Source organism: Anolis sagrei, chromosome Y (assembly GCF_037176765.1).
Source record: "Anolis sagrei isolate rAnoSag1 chromosome Y, rAnoSag1.mat, whole genome shotgun sequence".
NCBI classification, from domain to species: domain Eukaryota; kingdom Metazoa; phylum Chordata; class Lepidosauria; order Squamata; family Dactyloidae; genus Anolis; species Anolis sagrei.
The window spans coordinates 10,247,758-10,266,313 of NC_090035.1; the positions used below are offsets into that span (position 1 = coordinate 10,247,758).

General features: G+C 42.0%; 1 protein-coding gene across 1 annotated transcript in view; it reads left to right on the forward strand.

The window, feature by feature from the left end:
- The window catches only part of LOC132782139 (integrator complex subunit 1), a 64,737-nt gene that overhangs the window by 2,512 nt on the left and 43,669 nt on the right, over positions 1-18,556 (forward strand). Inside the window, exons 3-18 of the mRNA XM_067461460.1 lie at positions 16-212; positions 530-667; positions 1,914-2,073; positions 2,212-2,504; positions 5,449-5,594; positions 5,733-5,874; positions 7,880-8,056; positions 9,452-9,560; positions 9,797-9,917; positions 10,976-11,053; positions 11,211-11,368; positions 14,392-14,488; positions 14,588-14,679; positions 14,861-14,921; positions 16,181-16,378; positions 18,172-18,301. Coding sequence (XP_067317561.1) covers positions 16-212; positions 530-667; positions 1,914-2,073; positions 2,212-2,504; positions 5,449-5,594; positions 5,733-5,874; positions 7,880-8,056; positions 9,452-9,560; positions 9,797-9,917; positions 10,976-11,053; positions 11,211-11,368; positions 14,392-14,488; positions 14,588-14,679; positions 14,861-14,921; positions 16,181-16,378; positions 18,172-18,301 — 2,297 coding nt within the window. The remainder of the gene's footprint in view (positions 1-15; positions 213-529; positions 668-1,913; positions 2,074-2,211; positions 2,505-5,448; positions 5,595-5,732; positions 5,875-7,879; positions 8,057-9,451; positions 9,561-9,796; positions 9,918-10,975; positions 11,054-11,210; positions 11,369-14,391; positions 14,489-14,587; positions 14,680-14,860; positions 14,922-16,180; positions 16,379-18,171; positions 18,302-18,556) is intronic.

Below are 18,556 nucleotides of genomic sequence, written 5' to 3' on the forward strand. Positions count from 1 at the left end.
TGCTTCTGTTCATAGTGGCCCCAACCATTCTGGTGGATGAAATTGAGTCTGCAGAAGCCGAAGGCAACGATGACCGCATCGAAGGGGTGTTGTGTGGTGCCGTGAAGCAGCTGAAGATGAATAGGGCCAAGCCTGATGCCACCCTCTACTTGAGCCTGATGTACCTGGCGAAAATGAAGCCCAACATATTTGCCACGGAAGGAGTGATTGAGGTAAGAACACACTTGGAATGTGGGAACACAAAAGTGTGTTATTTTGGCAAATATTTCCCATAGTGAAGTCAAAAGACTTAAAAGGAAATGGGGTATTTTCTTTTTACAATACTAAGTGAGAGGATAGAAATTACCTTACAGGAAATTCATTTTTACATGAAGTTTGGGATTGGGAAAGGTGTTTTGCTTTTTGGCAGCTCAGATTTCATCTGATTTTCAAAGCAACGCCTGATGTTGGTTCTAGTACCTGGCCTTTGGCAAACAGGGGCTCTCATGGCCAACTTGTTCTCACACTCATGTTTTCTTGTATTCTGCAGGCCTTGTGCAGCCTTCTCCGCCGAGACGCCTCTATCAACTTCAAAGCCAAAGGGAACAGCCTGGTCTCTGTCTTGGCCTGTAACCTTCTCATGGCTGCTTATGAGGAAGACGAGAACTGGCCAGAGATCTTTGTCAAGGTAAGCGGAATTGAGAAGCCACAGAGATGCATGGCAACATGCAAAAGTGGTGTGCACTCCAAAAGGAAGAAGAGTGAGGAGGGAAGAGAAAATGAAGTTATCCAAGGCCTTGGTTCTTAGAATTCAAGAGTTCTGCAACTTGAATGGAATCAATCCAAAGGGCCATGTTTAAATATTTGAAAATATGTCACACTGAAGAGCAGGCAAGCTTGCTTTCTGCTGCTCTGGAGACTAGAAAACAATGGAGCCATGGATTCAAATGGCAGGAAAAGAGATTCTACTTAAACATTATGAAGAACTTCTTTATGGTAACAGCTGTTCAACAGTGGAATACGCTGTCTTGTGGTGTGGTACAAGTCCCCTTCTTTTGAGAGTTATAAACAGAGGCTGGATGTGTTGTTGAAAGCTTTCATGGCCGGAATCACTGGGTTGCCTTGAATTTTCTGGGCTGTATAACCATGTTCCAGAAGCATTCTCTCCTGTTGTTTCACCCAAATCTATGGCAGGCATCCTCAGGTTGAGGGGGGTCTGTTGGAAACCAGGCAAATGGGGTTTATATATCTATGGAATGACCAGGACTGGAGAAAGAACTCTTGTCTGCTTGAGGCAAGTGTGAATGTTGCAATTGGCTACCCTGAAATGCATTGAATGACATTGCAGCTTCAAGCTTGGCTGATTGCTGCCTGGGGGAATCCTTTGTTGGGATGTGTTAGCTGGCCCTGCTTTATTTTTGTCTGGAATTCCCCTGTTTTTTTAGTGTTATTTACTGTCCTGATTTTAGAGGGTTTTTTTAATACTGGTAGTCAGATTTTGTTCATTTTCATGGTTTCTTCCTTTCTGTTGAAATTTTCACATGGTTGTGGATTTCAATGGTTTCTCTGTGTAGTCTGAGGCTGGATGGCCATCTGTCAGGGGTGCTTTGATTGTGTGTTCCTACATGGCAGAGGGTTTAGGCTAGATGGCCCTTTTGGTCTCTTCCAACTCTAGGAGTTTCCTGAGAGATGCCCCATGGAGCTGTTCTCATACTGCTACTGACATTGTAGGCGTGGCTTTTCCGTTTTTCCTTCTGCTGCAACCACATAGAGCAACGGCTCTTAAAGAAAATTGGGACAGGACAAAAAGTGAATTTTATCTTATCATTGAATTGCTACTCCTTTTAAGAATTACATGACAGAGGCATGATTTTGAAATGACTTTGTATTCATTTTATGCTTCAACTTTAGGAATGCTTACCTTTTGTTCCCAGGTGTACATTGAGGACTCTCTTGGGGAACGCATCTGGGTGGACAGCCCGCATTGCAAGACCTTTGTGGAGAACATTCAGACAGCATTCAGCACCAAGATGCCCCCCAAAAGCATTCTGTTACATGGGGAGGTGGGGCGTGGCGGAGGGGACCTCAGTGCAGGTAAGAATGGTCCTCTGTGTGTCGATGGAGTGGATGAGAGTGGCCCTTCCCAGCTGCCCATTCCTGGTTTACTGTGCTATCCGAACTCAGCCAGTAGTTTTGTGTCATCAGTGTTCTGTCTTCCGACTCTGCCTTCAGGGAACAGCCCCCATCCCTCGGTGCCTGATGAGGAGGACAGCCAGAGCGAACTGTTGATTGCCGAGGACAAGATGAGCCCGGAGCAGGAGGGCCAGCTGATGCCCCGCTATGAGGACTTGGCTGAGAGTGTGGAGGAGTATGTGCTGGACATGCTGCGGGATCAGCTCAACCGGCGCCAGCCCATGGACAACGTCTCCCGGAACCTCCTGCGCCTCCTGACCGCCACCTGCGGCTACAAGGAGATCCGCCAAATGGCAGTGCAGAGGCTGGAGATGTGGCTGCAGAACCCCAAGGTGAGGGCAGAATTATTCATCCGACTCCTTGAACTTTAGGGACAAGCTGGATGCTTCTCTCATACTAATCCATCATTGGAACAGATTAAGTCAAGATGGGCATCAGAAAAAAAAAACCCTTAACTTCTTGCACTCTGATAGAAGTCTAGCACTTTACTGTATATACTCGAGTATAAGCCCACCCGAATATAAACCGAGGCACCTAATTTTACCACAATAACTGGGAAAATGTATTGACTTGAATATAAGCCTAGGGTAGGAAATACAGCAGCTACTGGTTAGTTTCAAAGTAAAAATAGATACTATAAAATTACATTAATTGAGGCATCAGAAGGTTAAATATTTTTGAATATTTACATAACACTGTAATTTAAGATAAGACTGTCCAACTCTGATTCTAACCTTCTTCAACGTAAATGTGCTTATGTATCCTTCCAATAAGAATAGAGTAACATAATGTAATAATAATAATAATAATAATAATAATAAAGTAAAATAATGGAAATGTAGTAATAACAGTAATAATAGAGTAAAATAATAAATCTAATAATAACAGTAATAAATAGTCAAATAATACATCTAATAATAACAATAAAGTAAAATAATAATGTAATAATAATAATTGAGTAAAATAATAAATGCAATAATAATAGAGTAAAATAATACATGTAATAAAAATAATAATAACAGAGTAAAATATTAAATAACGTTGGCCCAAGTATAAGCTGAGAGGAACTTTTTCAGTCTATAAAAATGGTTGAAAAACTTGGCTTATACTCGAGTATATACTGTAATTTAGAGGTAGAGTCATCACTTTTAGTTCCGTAGCCTTAAAAAAGCTCAGAGCATTCTTGGTATCTATATTCAGAATTATTTCATTACTAGCCATCCCCTGCCATGCATTGCTGTGGCCCAGTCTGTGTATATGTGTGTGTATATATTTGTGTATATGTATATATAGGTCCGTTTGCGTATATTTGTGTGGTTTTGCGCATGTGTTGTAATGTATTTTTTATTTTTTGGCTTTTAAAGTCTTTTACGCTGTATTTTTCAGTATTTTTACGAGTGATGGTCACTTGTTGGCCTGATACTTGTATTGTGTCCAAATTTGTGTCAATTCGTCCAGTGGTTTTTGAGTTACGTTAATCCCACAAACGAACATTACATTTTTATTTATATAGATTACCATCTGGCAGATGGTATAAGGTGACAAAGACAAGGACAGGCAGCCGAGAGATAGCTTTTATCCTAGAGTTGTGGCTATGTTGAACTACATGGTTTTGCATTGATGTGGCATTGGGGGCTGTGGTAGTGGTTGGGGTGTGGAGGGATGTGTGTGTTGTTTTGTGATGTGTGCTGGGGAAGGCATTTAATTTCGTTGTGCAATAGTAGAATGACAATAAAGCTATTCTAAATTTATGCAGCATATCTAGACTGTTCAGCAGGTATTATATATTTATCGTGTCAGAAGCCAATTGGGTACAGTTATAATGTATTTTAAAAAACACAAAGTTTAAAACTGGGCATGATGCTAGATTTCCTTTGACCTGAAGCTGCCCACTTGGAGTGCCTCTGGTGTCGCTATGAGACAGTCCTCCATTGTGCATGTGGCAGGGCTCAGGCTGCTTTGCAGTTAGTGGTCTGTGTTTGCTCTTCTCCACACTCATATGTTTTGGACTCCACTTTGCAGCTCCATTTCTTAAGGTTAGCTCTGCATCTTGTGGTGACAAAACGCAGTCTATTCAGCGCCTTCTAGGTCGTCAACTCTTCTATATACCCAGGGAGGATTTTGTGATCCAGTCTCAGCCACTGATTGAGGTGCTGGGTTTTAGCCTGCCATTTTTGGACTCTTGCTTGCTGAGGTGTTCATGCGAGTATCTCTGTAGATCTTATTAAGCTGTTTCTTGATTTAAGGCATTGGCGTGCTGGCTGATATTCAAACAGAGGCTGGACCGGAGATGTCAGTGCCGTGGCCCTTCCTGTTGTTAATCCTCAAATCCATTCTTGGCTCCTGATGGAACCGAATGCATCCATTTTTGACTAAATTGAAATAATAGTAAAAATAATAAAATTTTGTTTTGATGTTTTAATACTCTTTTAATAATAATAATAATAATAATAATAATAATAATGTTTTGAAGTTCCAACTTGAGGGGATCACCCATAGCTTCATAGTAGAGCAATCCCTTTGCATGCAAGTCTTGGAATCTCTAATTCAGTAGTGATAAAGCCAGGTGATGGGAAGGATTTTACTTTAATGTATTGTTGAAGGCTTTCATGGCCAGAATTACTGGGTTGTTGTAGGTTTTTTCGGGCCGTATGGCCATGGTCTAGAGGCATTCTCTCCTGACATTTCGCCTGCATCTATGGCAAGCATCCTCAGAGGTAGTGAGGTCTGTTGGAAGCAGGAAAAAGGGGTTTATATATCTGTGGAATGACCAGGGTGGAACAAAGGACTCTTGTCTTCTGGAGAGAGGTGTGAATATTTCAACTGACCACCTTGATTAGCATAAAATGGGCTGACTGTGCCTGGAGCAAACTTTTGTTGAGAGGTAGTTAGATGCTCCTGCTTGCTTCCTCTCTGTTGTTGTGCTGTTGCAATTTTAGAGCTTTTTAATATTGGTAGCCAGATTTTGTTCATTTTCATGGTTTCCTCCTTTCTGTTGAAATTGTCCACATGCTTGTGTATTTCAGTGGCTTCTCTGTGTAGTCTGACTTGGTGGTTGTGAGAGTGGTCCAGCATTTCTGTGTTCTCCAATAAAATGCTGTGTCCAGCATTTTTACTTTAACTAAGATCCCAAAGACATGCAACAGGGACTCTTTTGCAGTTCATATATCAATTTCGTAGTTATACAAGGCCTAAAGCTAACTCCCGTGTTCGTTTAATCAAGGGTGTCATTTGTAATTGTGGCACTCCCACTCTTCACGCTCTTTGTATTCTCAGCTCACCCGGCCGGCACAAGACCTACTCATGTCCGTCTGCATGAACTGCAACACCCACAGCTCCGAGGATGTAGAGGTGGTCTCCAACCTGATCAAAATCCGCCTGAAGCCCAAAGTCCTTCTCAACCACTACATGCTGTGTGTCAGGTATGGGAGCAGAAGCTGGCCTGCCTCACAGAAACAGGGGAGACAGAAAGAAAAATGTTCTCCCTTCTGATCTAGACAGGGAAGAGGAATCTAGCCATCAATGTGCAGGCTGTGATCCTAGATTTCTAACCCCTCCAGGGAGCTGCTGAATGCCCACCGGGACAACTTGGGCACCGTGGTGAAATCAGTGGTCTTCAATGAGCTTTCGAATGCTAGGAACCCCAATAACATGCAGATTCTGTACACAGTCCTCCAGCACAGCCCAGAACTGGCTCCCAAGGTAAGTACACGTAATTGGAAAGCTAGAAATTGAGCAAGGGACTGTCTCTTGAATTTCTTTAGTGATGCATCTTCTATGGGAACTAGGGAGACCTATGATAAACCTGCATGACATTGTTCCTCTAGGAGTTTAATAGACTTTTGGTCCAAAAATTGATTCTTCGCAGCCAAGTATCTCTTGCAAGATTACAGCTCTTTTAACAGATAGAGTGGAAAGAGTTCCCACGAAGGTAGAATCTGGCAAAGCAGGAGTTGGATCTGCCCACAGAACAGGCTTCGTAGTTTTAGCTGAAATAACTGTCACTCATATTCTTGGTTTGTGTGGCACTCCCAAGGTTCTTGGACTACAATTCCCAGCACCTAGCAGTAGACCGCAGTTATGAGTAGTCATGTGCATTCAGGCCAAAAGGCATATCATTTTCAGGTCTGTTTCCATCTGATCCCTCATTTCATTTACCAGAAAGTTACCCGAAAGGGTAGGGGTGTTTTCCGTTTCATTCGGAGGAAATTAGGCCCATTGGCTACAATTGGAAACTTTAAAGGCTCAATCCTCAGCCATTTCAAGGCCTATCTGCATGAAACCTACATCAGTTGTGGACCCCATTTACAACTGCAGGTCTTCCAAGTTTCAAAACAATTCACCAATCGACTAATTTTTTAGAATTATTTTAAGTTTTAAACATAACATTTTAAAAAATAAGACAAACCGCAAGAGAGGGTTCTGGGAACTGCCGGTTGTGCCCATTCTCAGCCAATCAGATCATGAACACCACGAGGCTTTTTATTGGCTTTATTTATTTCTCGTGTCAGGGCAGCCAGTCAATTATATTACATTTCTAACAGAACAAAGCAAGCAAACAAACAGAGAAAATACAAAATGTGTGAGTTTGGTAGTTGATTAAATGTCCTTTGACCAGTATCTGGCCACTTGGAGTGCCTGTGGTGTTGCTGCAAGAAGGTCCCCCATTGTGCATGTGGCTGGGCTCAGGTTGCATTGCAGCAGGTGGTCAGTGGTTTGCTCTTCTCCACACTCGCATGTCGAGGATTCCACTTTGTAGCCCCATTTCTTGAGGTTGGCTCTGCATCTTGTGGTGCCAAAGCGCAGTCTGTTCAGTGCCTTCCAAGTCTCCCAGTCTTCTGTGTGCCCAGGGAGGAGTCTCTCATTTGGTATCAGCCATTGGTTGAGGTTCTGGGTTTGAGCCTGCCACTTTTGGACTCTCGCTTGCTGAGGTGTTCCAGCGAGTGTCTCTGTAGATCTTAGAAAACTAGGTCTGGATTTAAGTCGTTGACGTGCTGGCGGATACCCAAACAGGGGATGAGCTGGAGATGTCTCTGCCTTGGTCCTTTCACTATTGGCTGCCACTTCCCGGCGGATGTCAGGTGGTGCGATACCGGCTAGACAGTGTAATTTCTCCAGTGGTGTAGGGCGCAGACATCCCGTGATAATGCGGCATGTCTCATTAAGAGCCACATCCACTGTTTTAGTGTGGTGAGTTGTGTTCCACACTGGACATGCATACTCAGCAGCAGAGTAGCACAGCGCAAGGGCAGATGAGAGACACAGAGAAAAATTTCAACTCACAACGTGCTCCGAGAGGAATTTTCAGTGGCCACCCTGTGTTAGTGCCAATGGGAAAGTGAGTTCTACAGCCCTCTCTGGAGGAGAAGGGAACTTTCCAAGAAGAAATGTAGGAAGCAGCTTTTACTGGGGAGAGAAAAAGACGCCACGGATCCCCCTGCCTCTGGTATTTTGTAGACTTAACTCTTTTTTGAAAATATCGTCTTTCTGAATTCGTTTCACTGGTTATTTTGTCTCTCTCTTCCCCTTTATGTTTTCGAAAATTATACAAAAATTACTATTTGAAAACTACTAATCTTTTCGTTAATAGTGATTCGGGCGCAACTCTAGTTATGAGTGATGGGACAGACTCATCAACAGAAGGAGGCCCTTCTTTCCCATCCACATTTCTGCCTTAACATTGGTTCTTTTCTTCCTTGATGTCCAGTTCTTAGCAATGGTGTTCCAGGACCTTCTGACCAACAAGGACGACTACCTCCGGGCCTCGCGGGCCTTGCTGCGGGAGATCATCAAGCAGACCAAGCATGAGATCAACTTCCAGGCCTTCTGCCTTGGCCTCATGCAGGAGCGGAAGGAGTCCCAGTACGCAGAGATGGAGTTCAAGGTGAGGGCCCGACTTGGCTTCCACCAGATGTTGTCTTTTTTTAGACTACAAATCCCAGAATTCTGCTGGCAGATACTGGGAACTGCACAGTACAATCAAGGGATATGTTCCTGAACTCACCATGGAAACTCGAAACAAAGGATAAAAATGAACTCTATTAGAATGAATGAGTTCTGCTGGATTTTATTATAAAGTTGCCAAGAACTTCCAAAATTTAGTAAAATTGTAAAATTCCTCTTTAGGAACAGAGAGAGAGGTGTCCAACCATGGTCTAGAACAGTGTTTCTCAACCTTCCTCATGCCACGACCCCTTATAATACCGTTCTTCATGTTGTGGTGACCCCCAACCATAAAATTATTTTGGTTGCTACTTCATAACTGTAATTTTGCTACTGTTACAAATCGTAATGTAAATATCTGATATGCAGGATGTACTTTTATTCACTGGACCAAATTTGGCACAAATACCCGATACGCCCAAATTTAAATACTGGTGGCATTGAGGGCAATTCATTTCATAATGTGGAAATTGTAGTTGCTGGGATTTATAGTTCACCTACAATCAAAGCGCATTCCTCCAACGATGGAACTGAACCAGACTTGGCACACAGAACTCCCATGACCAACAGAAAACACTGGAAGGGTTTGGTGGGCATTGACATGAGTTTTGAAGTTGTAGTTCACCTACATCCAGAGAGCACTGTGAACCCAAACAATGACAGATCTGGACCAAACTTGGCACAAATGCTCAATATGCTGAAATGTGAACACTGGTGGAGTTTGGGGAGAATAGGCCTTGACATTTGGGAGTTGTAGTTGCTGGGATTTGATGTTCACATACAATCAAAGAGCACTCTGAACCCAGCCCACAATGCATCTCCACCAAACTTGGAATACTACCTACATGGGCAGCACTGAATACTGGAGGGGTTGGGGGACTGTTTTTGAATTCTGAGAGTTGTAGTTCATCAATACCAAAAAGGAAGAGAAGGGCAGGGGGAGAGATCTTCAACCTTCTCTGCCAAAAGGGCTCCTAAGACCATGAAAAATATATGTTTCTGATGGTGTTTAGTGATCCCTCTGACACCCCCCTCACAAACCTGCCAGGGGTCTCAATCTCAGGGTTGGGAAACACTGATCTAGAAAGACTTTTGTTCTACTTTTCCCTCTACATCTTTCAGACTTTTTCACTGAATTCTGATCTACATCATTGTTAATGGAAAACTAGAAGCCTCTTTTTCCTTCTTTTTAAATCTGTCTCATGTTCACAGCACCTTCTCATCAAAGACCAATGTATAGGCAGATTAGCAAACCACCTACTCTTTCAGTCCTGGCTCGTAACCTTCTGGACTCTGCTGCATTGCTAATGACCACATTGCTCTCTTGTTTTTTTAGGACCGGTTTGTCATTCACATCACAGACCTGCTGGCCGTCTCCATGATGCTCAGCATCACTGCTCAGGTGAAGGAGGCTGGGATTGCATGGGACAAAGGGGAGAAAAAAAGTAAGTACTTACGATGTCTTGTTTTCTGCTGAAAATAGGTCAAGAAGAAGAGGGAGTATTACAATAGGCAGAAATCTCCCAAGAGTATAGCATAACAAAATATCAGTCAATAGCATTATTAATGTTATTATATGTTTGTCATAATAAATCTAAATAAATCCTGCTTGATTGATTTGCAATGCTGGCAGCTTGTTCTTTTGCTCCCAACTCTTCTTTTGCCTTCTCCTTTTGCCCAGACTTGGAAGTGCTGAGGGCTTTCCAGAACCAGATTGCGGCAATTCAACGGGACGCTGTCTGGTGGCTGCACACCGTGGTTCCCTCCATCACGAAACTGGCTCCCAAGGACTATGTCCACTGGTAGGGAATGGGGTTGGTTTGACAAAGGCCTTGGGTTCGTTCCCTAGTGATTGCCAATAGGCCTGGGAAATCGCCACTCTGAAAGACACCCTAATGAACTGCTGCTTGAAAAGATGCCAAATCGTGGAAGGCTAAGGGAGCACATTCACTCCTTATGAGACCTTCAGGCAGTGGTTCTAAACCTGTGGGTCCCCAGTTGTTTTGGCCTACAACTCCCAGAAATCCCAGCCAGTTTACCAACCTATGATTTCTGAGCGTTGAAGACCAAAACATTTGGGCACCTACAGTTGAGAACCATTGCCTTAGGGGTACATTTGCTCCAGCTAGATACCTCCAGGCATCCTCTAAATGGCATTGTCATCATGTTTTGGTCCTTTCTGGGCCATTTGAAGTCCAGAGAGGCCCTTTAAAATAATAGAAATTCAATCCCTACTTCACGAAGCCCTTTGCTGGTCCAAAACTGATCCCTAGTGCTCCTATAGCCATCATACAATCAAAGAGTTGGAAGAGACCTCATGGGGCATCCAGTCCAACCCCATTCTGCCAAGAAGCAGGAACATTGCATTCAAATCACCCCTGACAGATGGCCATCCAGCCTCTGTTTAAAAGCTTCCAAAGAAGGAGCCTCCACCACACTCCCAGGCAGAGAGTTCCACTGCTGAACGGCTCTCACAGTCAGGAAGTTCTTCCTCATGTTCAGATGGAATCTCCTCTCTTGTAGTTTGAAGCCATTGTTCCATTGTGTCCTAGTCTCCAGGGAAGCAGAAAACAGGCTTTCTCCCTCCTCCCTGTGGCTTCCTCTCACATATTTATACATGGCTATCATATCTCCGCTCAGCCTTCTCTTCTTCAGGCTAAACATGCCCAGCTCCTTAAGCCGCTCCTCATAAGGCTTGTTCTCCAGACCCTTGATCATTTTAGTCGCCATCCTGTGCCAGATTCTGCTACCGAAATTGTGGTGCCAGACTCTGAAACCTGGGCTGCTTTGGATTTTGGTTTAGCTTCCCACTTGCCAGATTTCTGAGATTTCCTGCTCTTTGTTGTTGTTTTGCCCACAGCCTCCACAAAGTGCTGTTCACGGAGCAGCCGGAGACTTACTACAAGTGGGACAACTGGCCGCCCGAAAGTGACCGCAAGTAAGTCTGAGCCTCAGCTTGAACCTGGAGGAAAGCTGTATGGGTGACGTGCCAAAAAGTTCCGAGAAGGATTGCTAAGTGGAAGCTGTTTCAGCTTTCACACCATCCTTGCTGTTGTGACCCCTTCCTTCTTCATTCTCCTCCTCTTCCTCCCCAGCTTCTTCCTCCGCCTCTGCTCTGAAGTGCCCATCCTGGAAGACACCCTCATGCGCATCCTGGTGATCGGCCTCTCCCGTGATCTCCCCCTTGGCCCCGCTGATGCCATGGAGCTGGCTGACCACCTGGTGAAACGGGCAGCAGCTGTGCAGGCGGATGGTGAGATCTGGGTTGGAGGAGGACATTGGCAACAGTGGACTGTTCCTTCAGAAAATCCCTTCTCCCTTCTAGTCATCCCTTTCCTACCCATATGGATTTATGTCTGGGTTGCTGTGAGTTTTACAGGCTGCATGGCCATGTTCCAGAAGCATTCTCTCCTGACATTTTGCCCACATATATGGCAGGCATCCTCAGAGGTTGTGAGGTCTGTTGGAAACGAGGCAAGTGGGGTTCATATATGTGTGGAATGTCCAGGGTGAGAGAAAGAACTCTTGTCTGGTTGAGGCAAGTGTGAATGTTACAACTGATCACCTTGATTAGCATTGAATAACCTTGCAGCTTCAAGGCTTGGCTGCTTCCTGCCTGGGGGAATCCTTTGTTGGGAGAAATCCACAAGCATGTGGGCAATGTCAACAGAAGGGAGGAAACCATGAAAATGAACAAAATCTGGCTTCCAGTATTTAAAAAGTCTAAAATCGGGACAGTAAATAAAGAGCAACACTAAAAAAACAAAAAAAAACCAGGGGAATTCCAGACAAGAAACAATCAGGGCCAGCTAACACCTCTCAACAAAGGATTGCTGCATTGCAATTGATCACCTTGATTAGCATTGAATAGCGTTGCAGCTTCAAGGCTTGGCTGCTTCCTACCTGGGGGAATCCTTTGTTGGGAGAAATCCACAAGCATGTGGGCAATGTCAACAGAAGGGAGAAAACCATGAAAATGAACACAGTCTGGCTACCAGTATGTAAAAAATCTAAAATCAGGACAGTAAATAAAGAGCAACACTAAAAAAAAAAAAAAAAAAAAAAACCAGGGGAATGCTAGACAAGAAACTATCAGGGCCAGCTAACACCTACTAGCAAATGATCGCCCAAGGCAGCAACCAGCCAGGTTTTGAAGCTGCAAGGCTATTCAGTGCTAATTTTTCTGTTGTTTTGCAAGTGTAAAGGTTGCAATTGGCCACCTTGATTAGCGTTGAATAGCCTTGCAGCTTCAAAGCTCCCACCCTGGACATTATTCCACAGATACAGAAACATCACTTGCCTAGTTTCCAACAGACCCCTCAACCTGTGAGGATGCCTCCCATAGATATGGGAAACATGTCAGGAGAGAATGCTTCTGGAACATGGCCAGACAGCTTGGAAAAATCACAGCAACCCAGTGATTCCGGCCTTGAAAGCCTGCGACCACGGATTTATCTCTGTGTTTCTGACCTGTTTCTCTCATCCATTGAGCTCCTGAGGTTTTTGTCTTCAACAGGGATGCTGCTCTTTGTGCCTCCAGATTGTGCGTTTTGATGTTCTCACCTTTCTAAAAAATAATAATGAATTTTTATACTTTTACTTGGAAAGAAAAGGTTCCAGTGTGGGTTGTGGGGGAAAAAGTCAAAGGCAGTCCCTTTCTGCAGGTGTAATCATCTAAAAAGACACAATCTAAGGAAGAAGAGCTGAGAGGGAGGAAGTCAGGAAAGGAAATGGCATTGTAGCAATAATATGACCCTGTTCAGAGTCCCTTTGCCAAATCTGCAGTTTTGAAATACCATATATACTCGAGTATAAGATGACCCAAATATAAGCCGAGGCACCTAATTTTACCACAAAAAACTCAGAAAATTTATTGACTTGAGTATAAGCCAAGCAGCTACTGGTAAATTTCAAAATAAAAACAGATACCAATAAAATTGCATTAATTGAGGCATCATTGGGTTAAATATTTTTGAGTTGTTACACAAAACTGTAATTTAAGACATGACTGTCCAACTGTGATCAAACCTTTATTCTAAACTTCTTCAATGTAAATGTGGTGACATATCCTTCCAATAATAAGAAAGAGAGTAAAATAATAAATGTAATAAAAATAATAATAGAGTAAAATAATAAATGTAGTAGTAATAATAATAGAGTAAAATAATAAATGTAATTATAAATGGAGTAAAATAATAAATTAAAAAATAATAGAGTAAAATAATGTGAATATATTATTATTAATAATAGAATACAATAATAAATGTAATAACAATAATAAATATAGTAAAATAATAAATGTAATAATAATAATAATAATAATAATAATAATAGAGCAATAATAATAATAATAATAATAATAATAATAATAAAGGCCAAGGTCTTTAGGCACTGCACCCAGTGTGCCAGTCCCAGCAGTGATCGGCACACTGGGTGCAGTGCCTAAAGACCTTGACCTGTACTTAAACACAATCGGCGCTGACAAAATTGTCATCTGCCCGCTGCAAAAGACCACCTTACTGGGATTTGCACGCATTATTCACTGATACATCACACAGTCCTAGACACTTGGGAAGTGTCCGACTTGTGATCCAATACAACAACCAGCAGAGTGATCTTGTCTGCTGTGTACTCACCTTGTTGTGTTTCAAATAATAATAATAATCATCATCATCATCATCTCAGCCGGCATTTGGAAACAATAAACATTGACAAAATCATGATCTGTCAACTGCAAAAGGCCACCTTACTTGGATCTGCGCGCATCATTCAAAAATACCTCACACTGTCCTAGACGCTTGGGAAGTGTTCGACTTGGGATTTTGTGATACAAAATCCAGTATAGAGATCTCGTTTGCTGTGACATACTGTGCTTTTTTGTCAATAATAATAATAATAATAATTAGAGTAAAAAAATAAATGGAATAATATAAATAGAGTAAAATAATGTAATAATAGTAATAATAAATAGAATAAAATAATAAATGGTATAATAATAATAATAGTAATAATAATAATAAATAGAGTAAAATAATAAATGGAATAATAATAATAATAATAATAAAGAAAAATAATAAATAACTTTGACTCAAGTATAAGCCAGGAGGGGCTTTTTCAACCTTAAAAAAGAGCTGAAAAACTCAGCTTGTACTCGAGTATATATGGTAAGTATCTTTGAAAGGTTGGAGCTAAGAAACCAAGGGCTATGGGTTCTCTATCTTCCTGTAAATAGATGAGAGCACCCATTCCTAGTCCTCCTCCTTTGTTTTCCTTTAGACCTGGAAGTCCTGAAAGTAGAGAGGATCCAGCTGATTGATGCTGTTTTGAACCTGTGCACTTACCACCATCCGGAGAACATTCAGCTCCCTCCTGGGTAAGGTTTCCATGCTGGAGAAAATAACTATTGTTTCATTCTTAATAGAAAATGCCTAGAGGTATACATATTTCCCCTCTCCTTTGCTTTGCTTTGAAGGTACCACCCCCCAAACCTGGCCATCTCTACCCTTTACTGGAAAGCCTGGCCCCTGTTGCTTGTTGTTGCTGCCTTCAATCCTGAGAATATCGGTGAGTGTCACAACTGGGATGTTGTAATGTCTGTGAGGTAAAGCCACTAAATACTTGTTGCTGGAAACCTCCACCCCTCTTTACAGTTGGCTCTATCCCCAATTGTGCAAACCTCTGACTCTTGTACTCAATATTTTATCACTTTTTTCTGTTTCCTCTTCCTGCCTACGTTGTGTCTTAGGTCTTACTGCCTGGGAGGAATACCCCACACTGAAGATGCTCATGGAAATGGTCATGACCAAGTGAGTATCCCCATTGAGCTCTGTCAAGGTCAGCTGATGGATGGAAATGTTCCTGAAGTAAACAGTGTCCCAGAATATCAAGGCTGAAAATTGACTTCTAGTCAATGCATTCCAAGAATTTTTATTTTTTTTATTTGTCGTGTCAGAGCAGCCAGTCCATTATATTACATTTCTAACAGAACAAAGCAAATAAACAGACAAAATACAAAACTTGTGAGTTTGGTAGTTGGTTAAATGTACTTTGACCAGTATCTGGCCACTTGGAGTGCTTCCGGTGTTGCTGCAAGAAGGTCCTCCATTGTGCATGTGGCAGGGCTCAGATTGCATTGCAGCAAGTGGTCAGTGGTTTGCTCTTCTCTACACTCGCATGTCGAGGATTCCACTTTGTAGCCCCATTTCTGAAGGTTGGCTCTGCATCTCGTGGTGCCCGAGCGCAGTCTGTTCAGTGCCTTCCAGGTCGCCCAGTCCTCTGTGTGCCCAGGAGGGAGTCTCTCATTTGGTATCAGCCATTGGTTGAGGTTCTTGGTTTGAGCCTGCCACTTTTGGACTCTCGCTTGCTGAGGTGTTCCAGCGAGTGTCTCTGTAGATCTTAGAAAACTATTTCTAGATTTAAGTCGTTGACATGCTGGCTGATACCCAAACAGGGGATGAGCTGGAGATATCTCTGCCTTGGTCCTTTCACTATTGGCTGCTACCTTCCGGCGGATGTCAGGTGGTGCAATACCGGCTAAGCAATGTAATTTCTCCAGTGGTGTAGGGCGCAGACACCCCGTGATAATGCAACATGTCTCATTAAGAGCCACATCCACTGTTTTAGTGTGGTGAGATGTGTTCCACACTGGGCATGCATACTCAGCAGCAGAGTAGCACAGCGCAAGGGCAGATGTCTTCACTGTATCTGGTTGTGATCCCCAGGTTGTGCCAGTCAGCTTTCGTATGATATTGTTTCTGGCACCCACTTTTTGCTTGATGTTCAGGCAGTGCTTCTTGTAGGTCAGAGCACGGTCCAGAGTGACTCCCAGGTATTTGGGTGTGCTGCAATGCTCCAGTGGGATTCCTTCCCAGGTGATCTTCAGAGCTCGGGATGCTTCTCTGTTCTTGAGATGAAAGGATCTAGTGATGCCTAGGGAAGTGTCCTATCTAGGCCTCTGTGGTCAAGATTAAGTCTGAATTCAAGGCTATTTCCCAAGCAGCTGTTTTGTCTCAGTGTTCCAATGAAGTTTGGAAATGTCAAGCTTTTTTTCTCCTTTCCTTCTCAGCAATTACTCCTACCCTCCCTGCACCCTGACGGATGAAGAGACCCGCACAGAAATGATCAGCCGTGAGCTGCAGATCTCGCAAAGGGAGAAGCAAGAGATCCTCGCGTTTGAAGGACACTTAGCAGCTGCGTCCACAAAGCAAACCATCACGGAGAGCAGCAGCCTCTTGCTCTCTCAGCTCACCAGCCTGGATCCCCAGTATGCAACTTCCATTGTTCTAGAAGAGGAAACAGCCGGGATTTGGGGAGAGGGAGGCCGGGGAACATGAAATAACCCACTTCTACACCCACTTTCAAAGTGGATGTAATAGATCCTTTAAACTTGGGGCCCTTCCACGCAGCCCTATATCCCAGAATATCAAGGCTGAAAATCCCACATTATCTGAGTATGGACTCAGATAACCCAGTTCAAAGCAGATATTGTGGGATTTTCTGCCTTGATATTCTTGGATATAAGGCTGTGTGGAAGGGCACTGGATCTCCCCAGAAAAATATCCAGTATGACTTCCATTGTACTCCTGGCCCAAGAAACTTTGCAGTCATGCCAGAGAACCTAGTAAATGCATAAAACGGATGAATACTGTATATACTTGAGTATATGCTGACTCAAATAGAAGCTAAGGCACCTAAGTTTACCCCAAAAAAACTGGGAAACTGCATTGACTCGAGTCTAAGCCAAGGTTGGGAAATGCAGCAGCTACAGGTAAATTTCAAAATAAAAATAGGTAACAATAAAATTACATTAATTGAGGCATCTGTCAGTTAAATGTTTTTGAGTATTTCAATAAAACTGTAATTTAAGATAAGACTGGCCAACTCTGATCAAAACAGTATTCTAATCTTCAATGTAAATGTGCTTATGTATCCTTCCAATAATAATAATGAGAATAAAATAATAAATGTAATAATAATATAGTAAAATAATGGAAATGTATTGTCGAAAGCTTTCATGGCCGGAATCACTGTGTTGTTGTAGGTTTTTTCAGGCTATATGGCCATGTTCTAGAACATGGCCACATAGCCCGAAAAAACATACAACCCAATAATGGAAATGTAATAATAATAATAATAATAATAATGTAAAATAATAAGTGTAATAACAATAATAATAAAGTAAAATAATAAATGTGATGATAATAATAAATGGAGCAAAATAATAAATGTAATGAAAATAATAATAATAGAGCAAAATAATAAATGTAATAATAATAATAATAATAATGTAAAATAATAAATGTGATGATAATAATAAATGGAGCAAAATAATAAATGTAATGAAAATAATAATAATAATAAGAGCAAAATAATAAATGTAATAATAATAAATGTAATGAAAATAATAAAGTAAAATAATAAATGTGCTAATAATAAATGGAGTAAAATAATAATTGTAATAAAAATAATAATAGAGTGAAATAATAAATGTAAAATAATAAGTTAAATTTATTGTCAAAGGCTTTCATGGCCAGAATCACTGGGTTGTATGTTTTTTCGGGCTATATGGTCATGTTCTAGAGGCATTCTCTCCTGACGTTTCACCTGCATCTGTGGCAAGCATCCTCATAGATGTCAGGAGAGAATGCCTCTAGAACATGGCCATATAGCCCGAAAAAACCTACAACAACCCAATAAATACAATAATAGTAAAGAGTAAACTAATAAATGTAATAAAAATAATAATAAAGTAATGTAAATGTAATAATAATAATAATAATTCACAGTAAAATAATATATGGAATAAAAATAACAATAACCCAGTAAAATAATAAATAACTTTGACTTGAGTATAAGCCAAGTGAGGCTTTTTCAGCCTAAAATATTTTCAGCCTAAAATACTCGAGTATATATGGTAATTGCCAGACATGAATAAATGAAACCATAGATCACAGTCCTGTGGATACAGCGCTAATACTGTCCTTCTTACCTTAGTTGCTTCATACTGTGATTCTGATTTAGAAACAAACGAGGCTTCTCCTCCTCTTTCTTTGCCAGGGGCCCTCCCCGCAGGCCACCGCAGCCAGTTCTGGATCAAGTGAAGAGCCTCAACCAGTCTCTCCGCTTAGGGCACCTCCTGTGTCGCAGCAGGCACCCTGACTTCCTCCTCAACATCATCCAGAGACAGGTGGGCACCCCTAAGAGCTATGGACATGAGGGTGTAAGAAAGCCTGGCGGTTGAGTTGCATATCATAGTCACTTTGAAAAAGAGGAAAAGATCTGAGCCTCCCAAAAGGTCCCAGAAACCATTTACTCACCAAAAGACCTTTAAAAATAAAATGTATAAGATCTGAGGAAAAAATTAGGTGGTCTGAATACCTACAGAGATCAAAAGTGATTGGAGATGGTAAATAGCTTTCTCTAACCCTCCTTCATTGTTTTC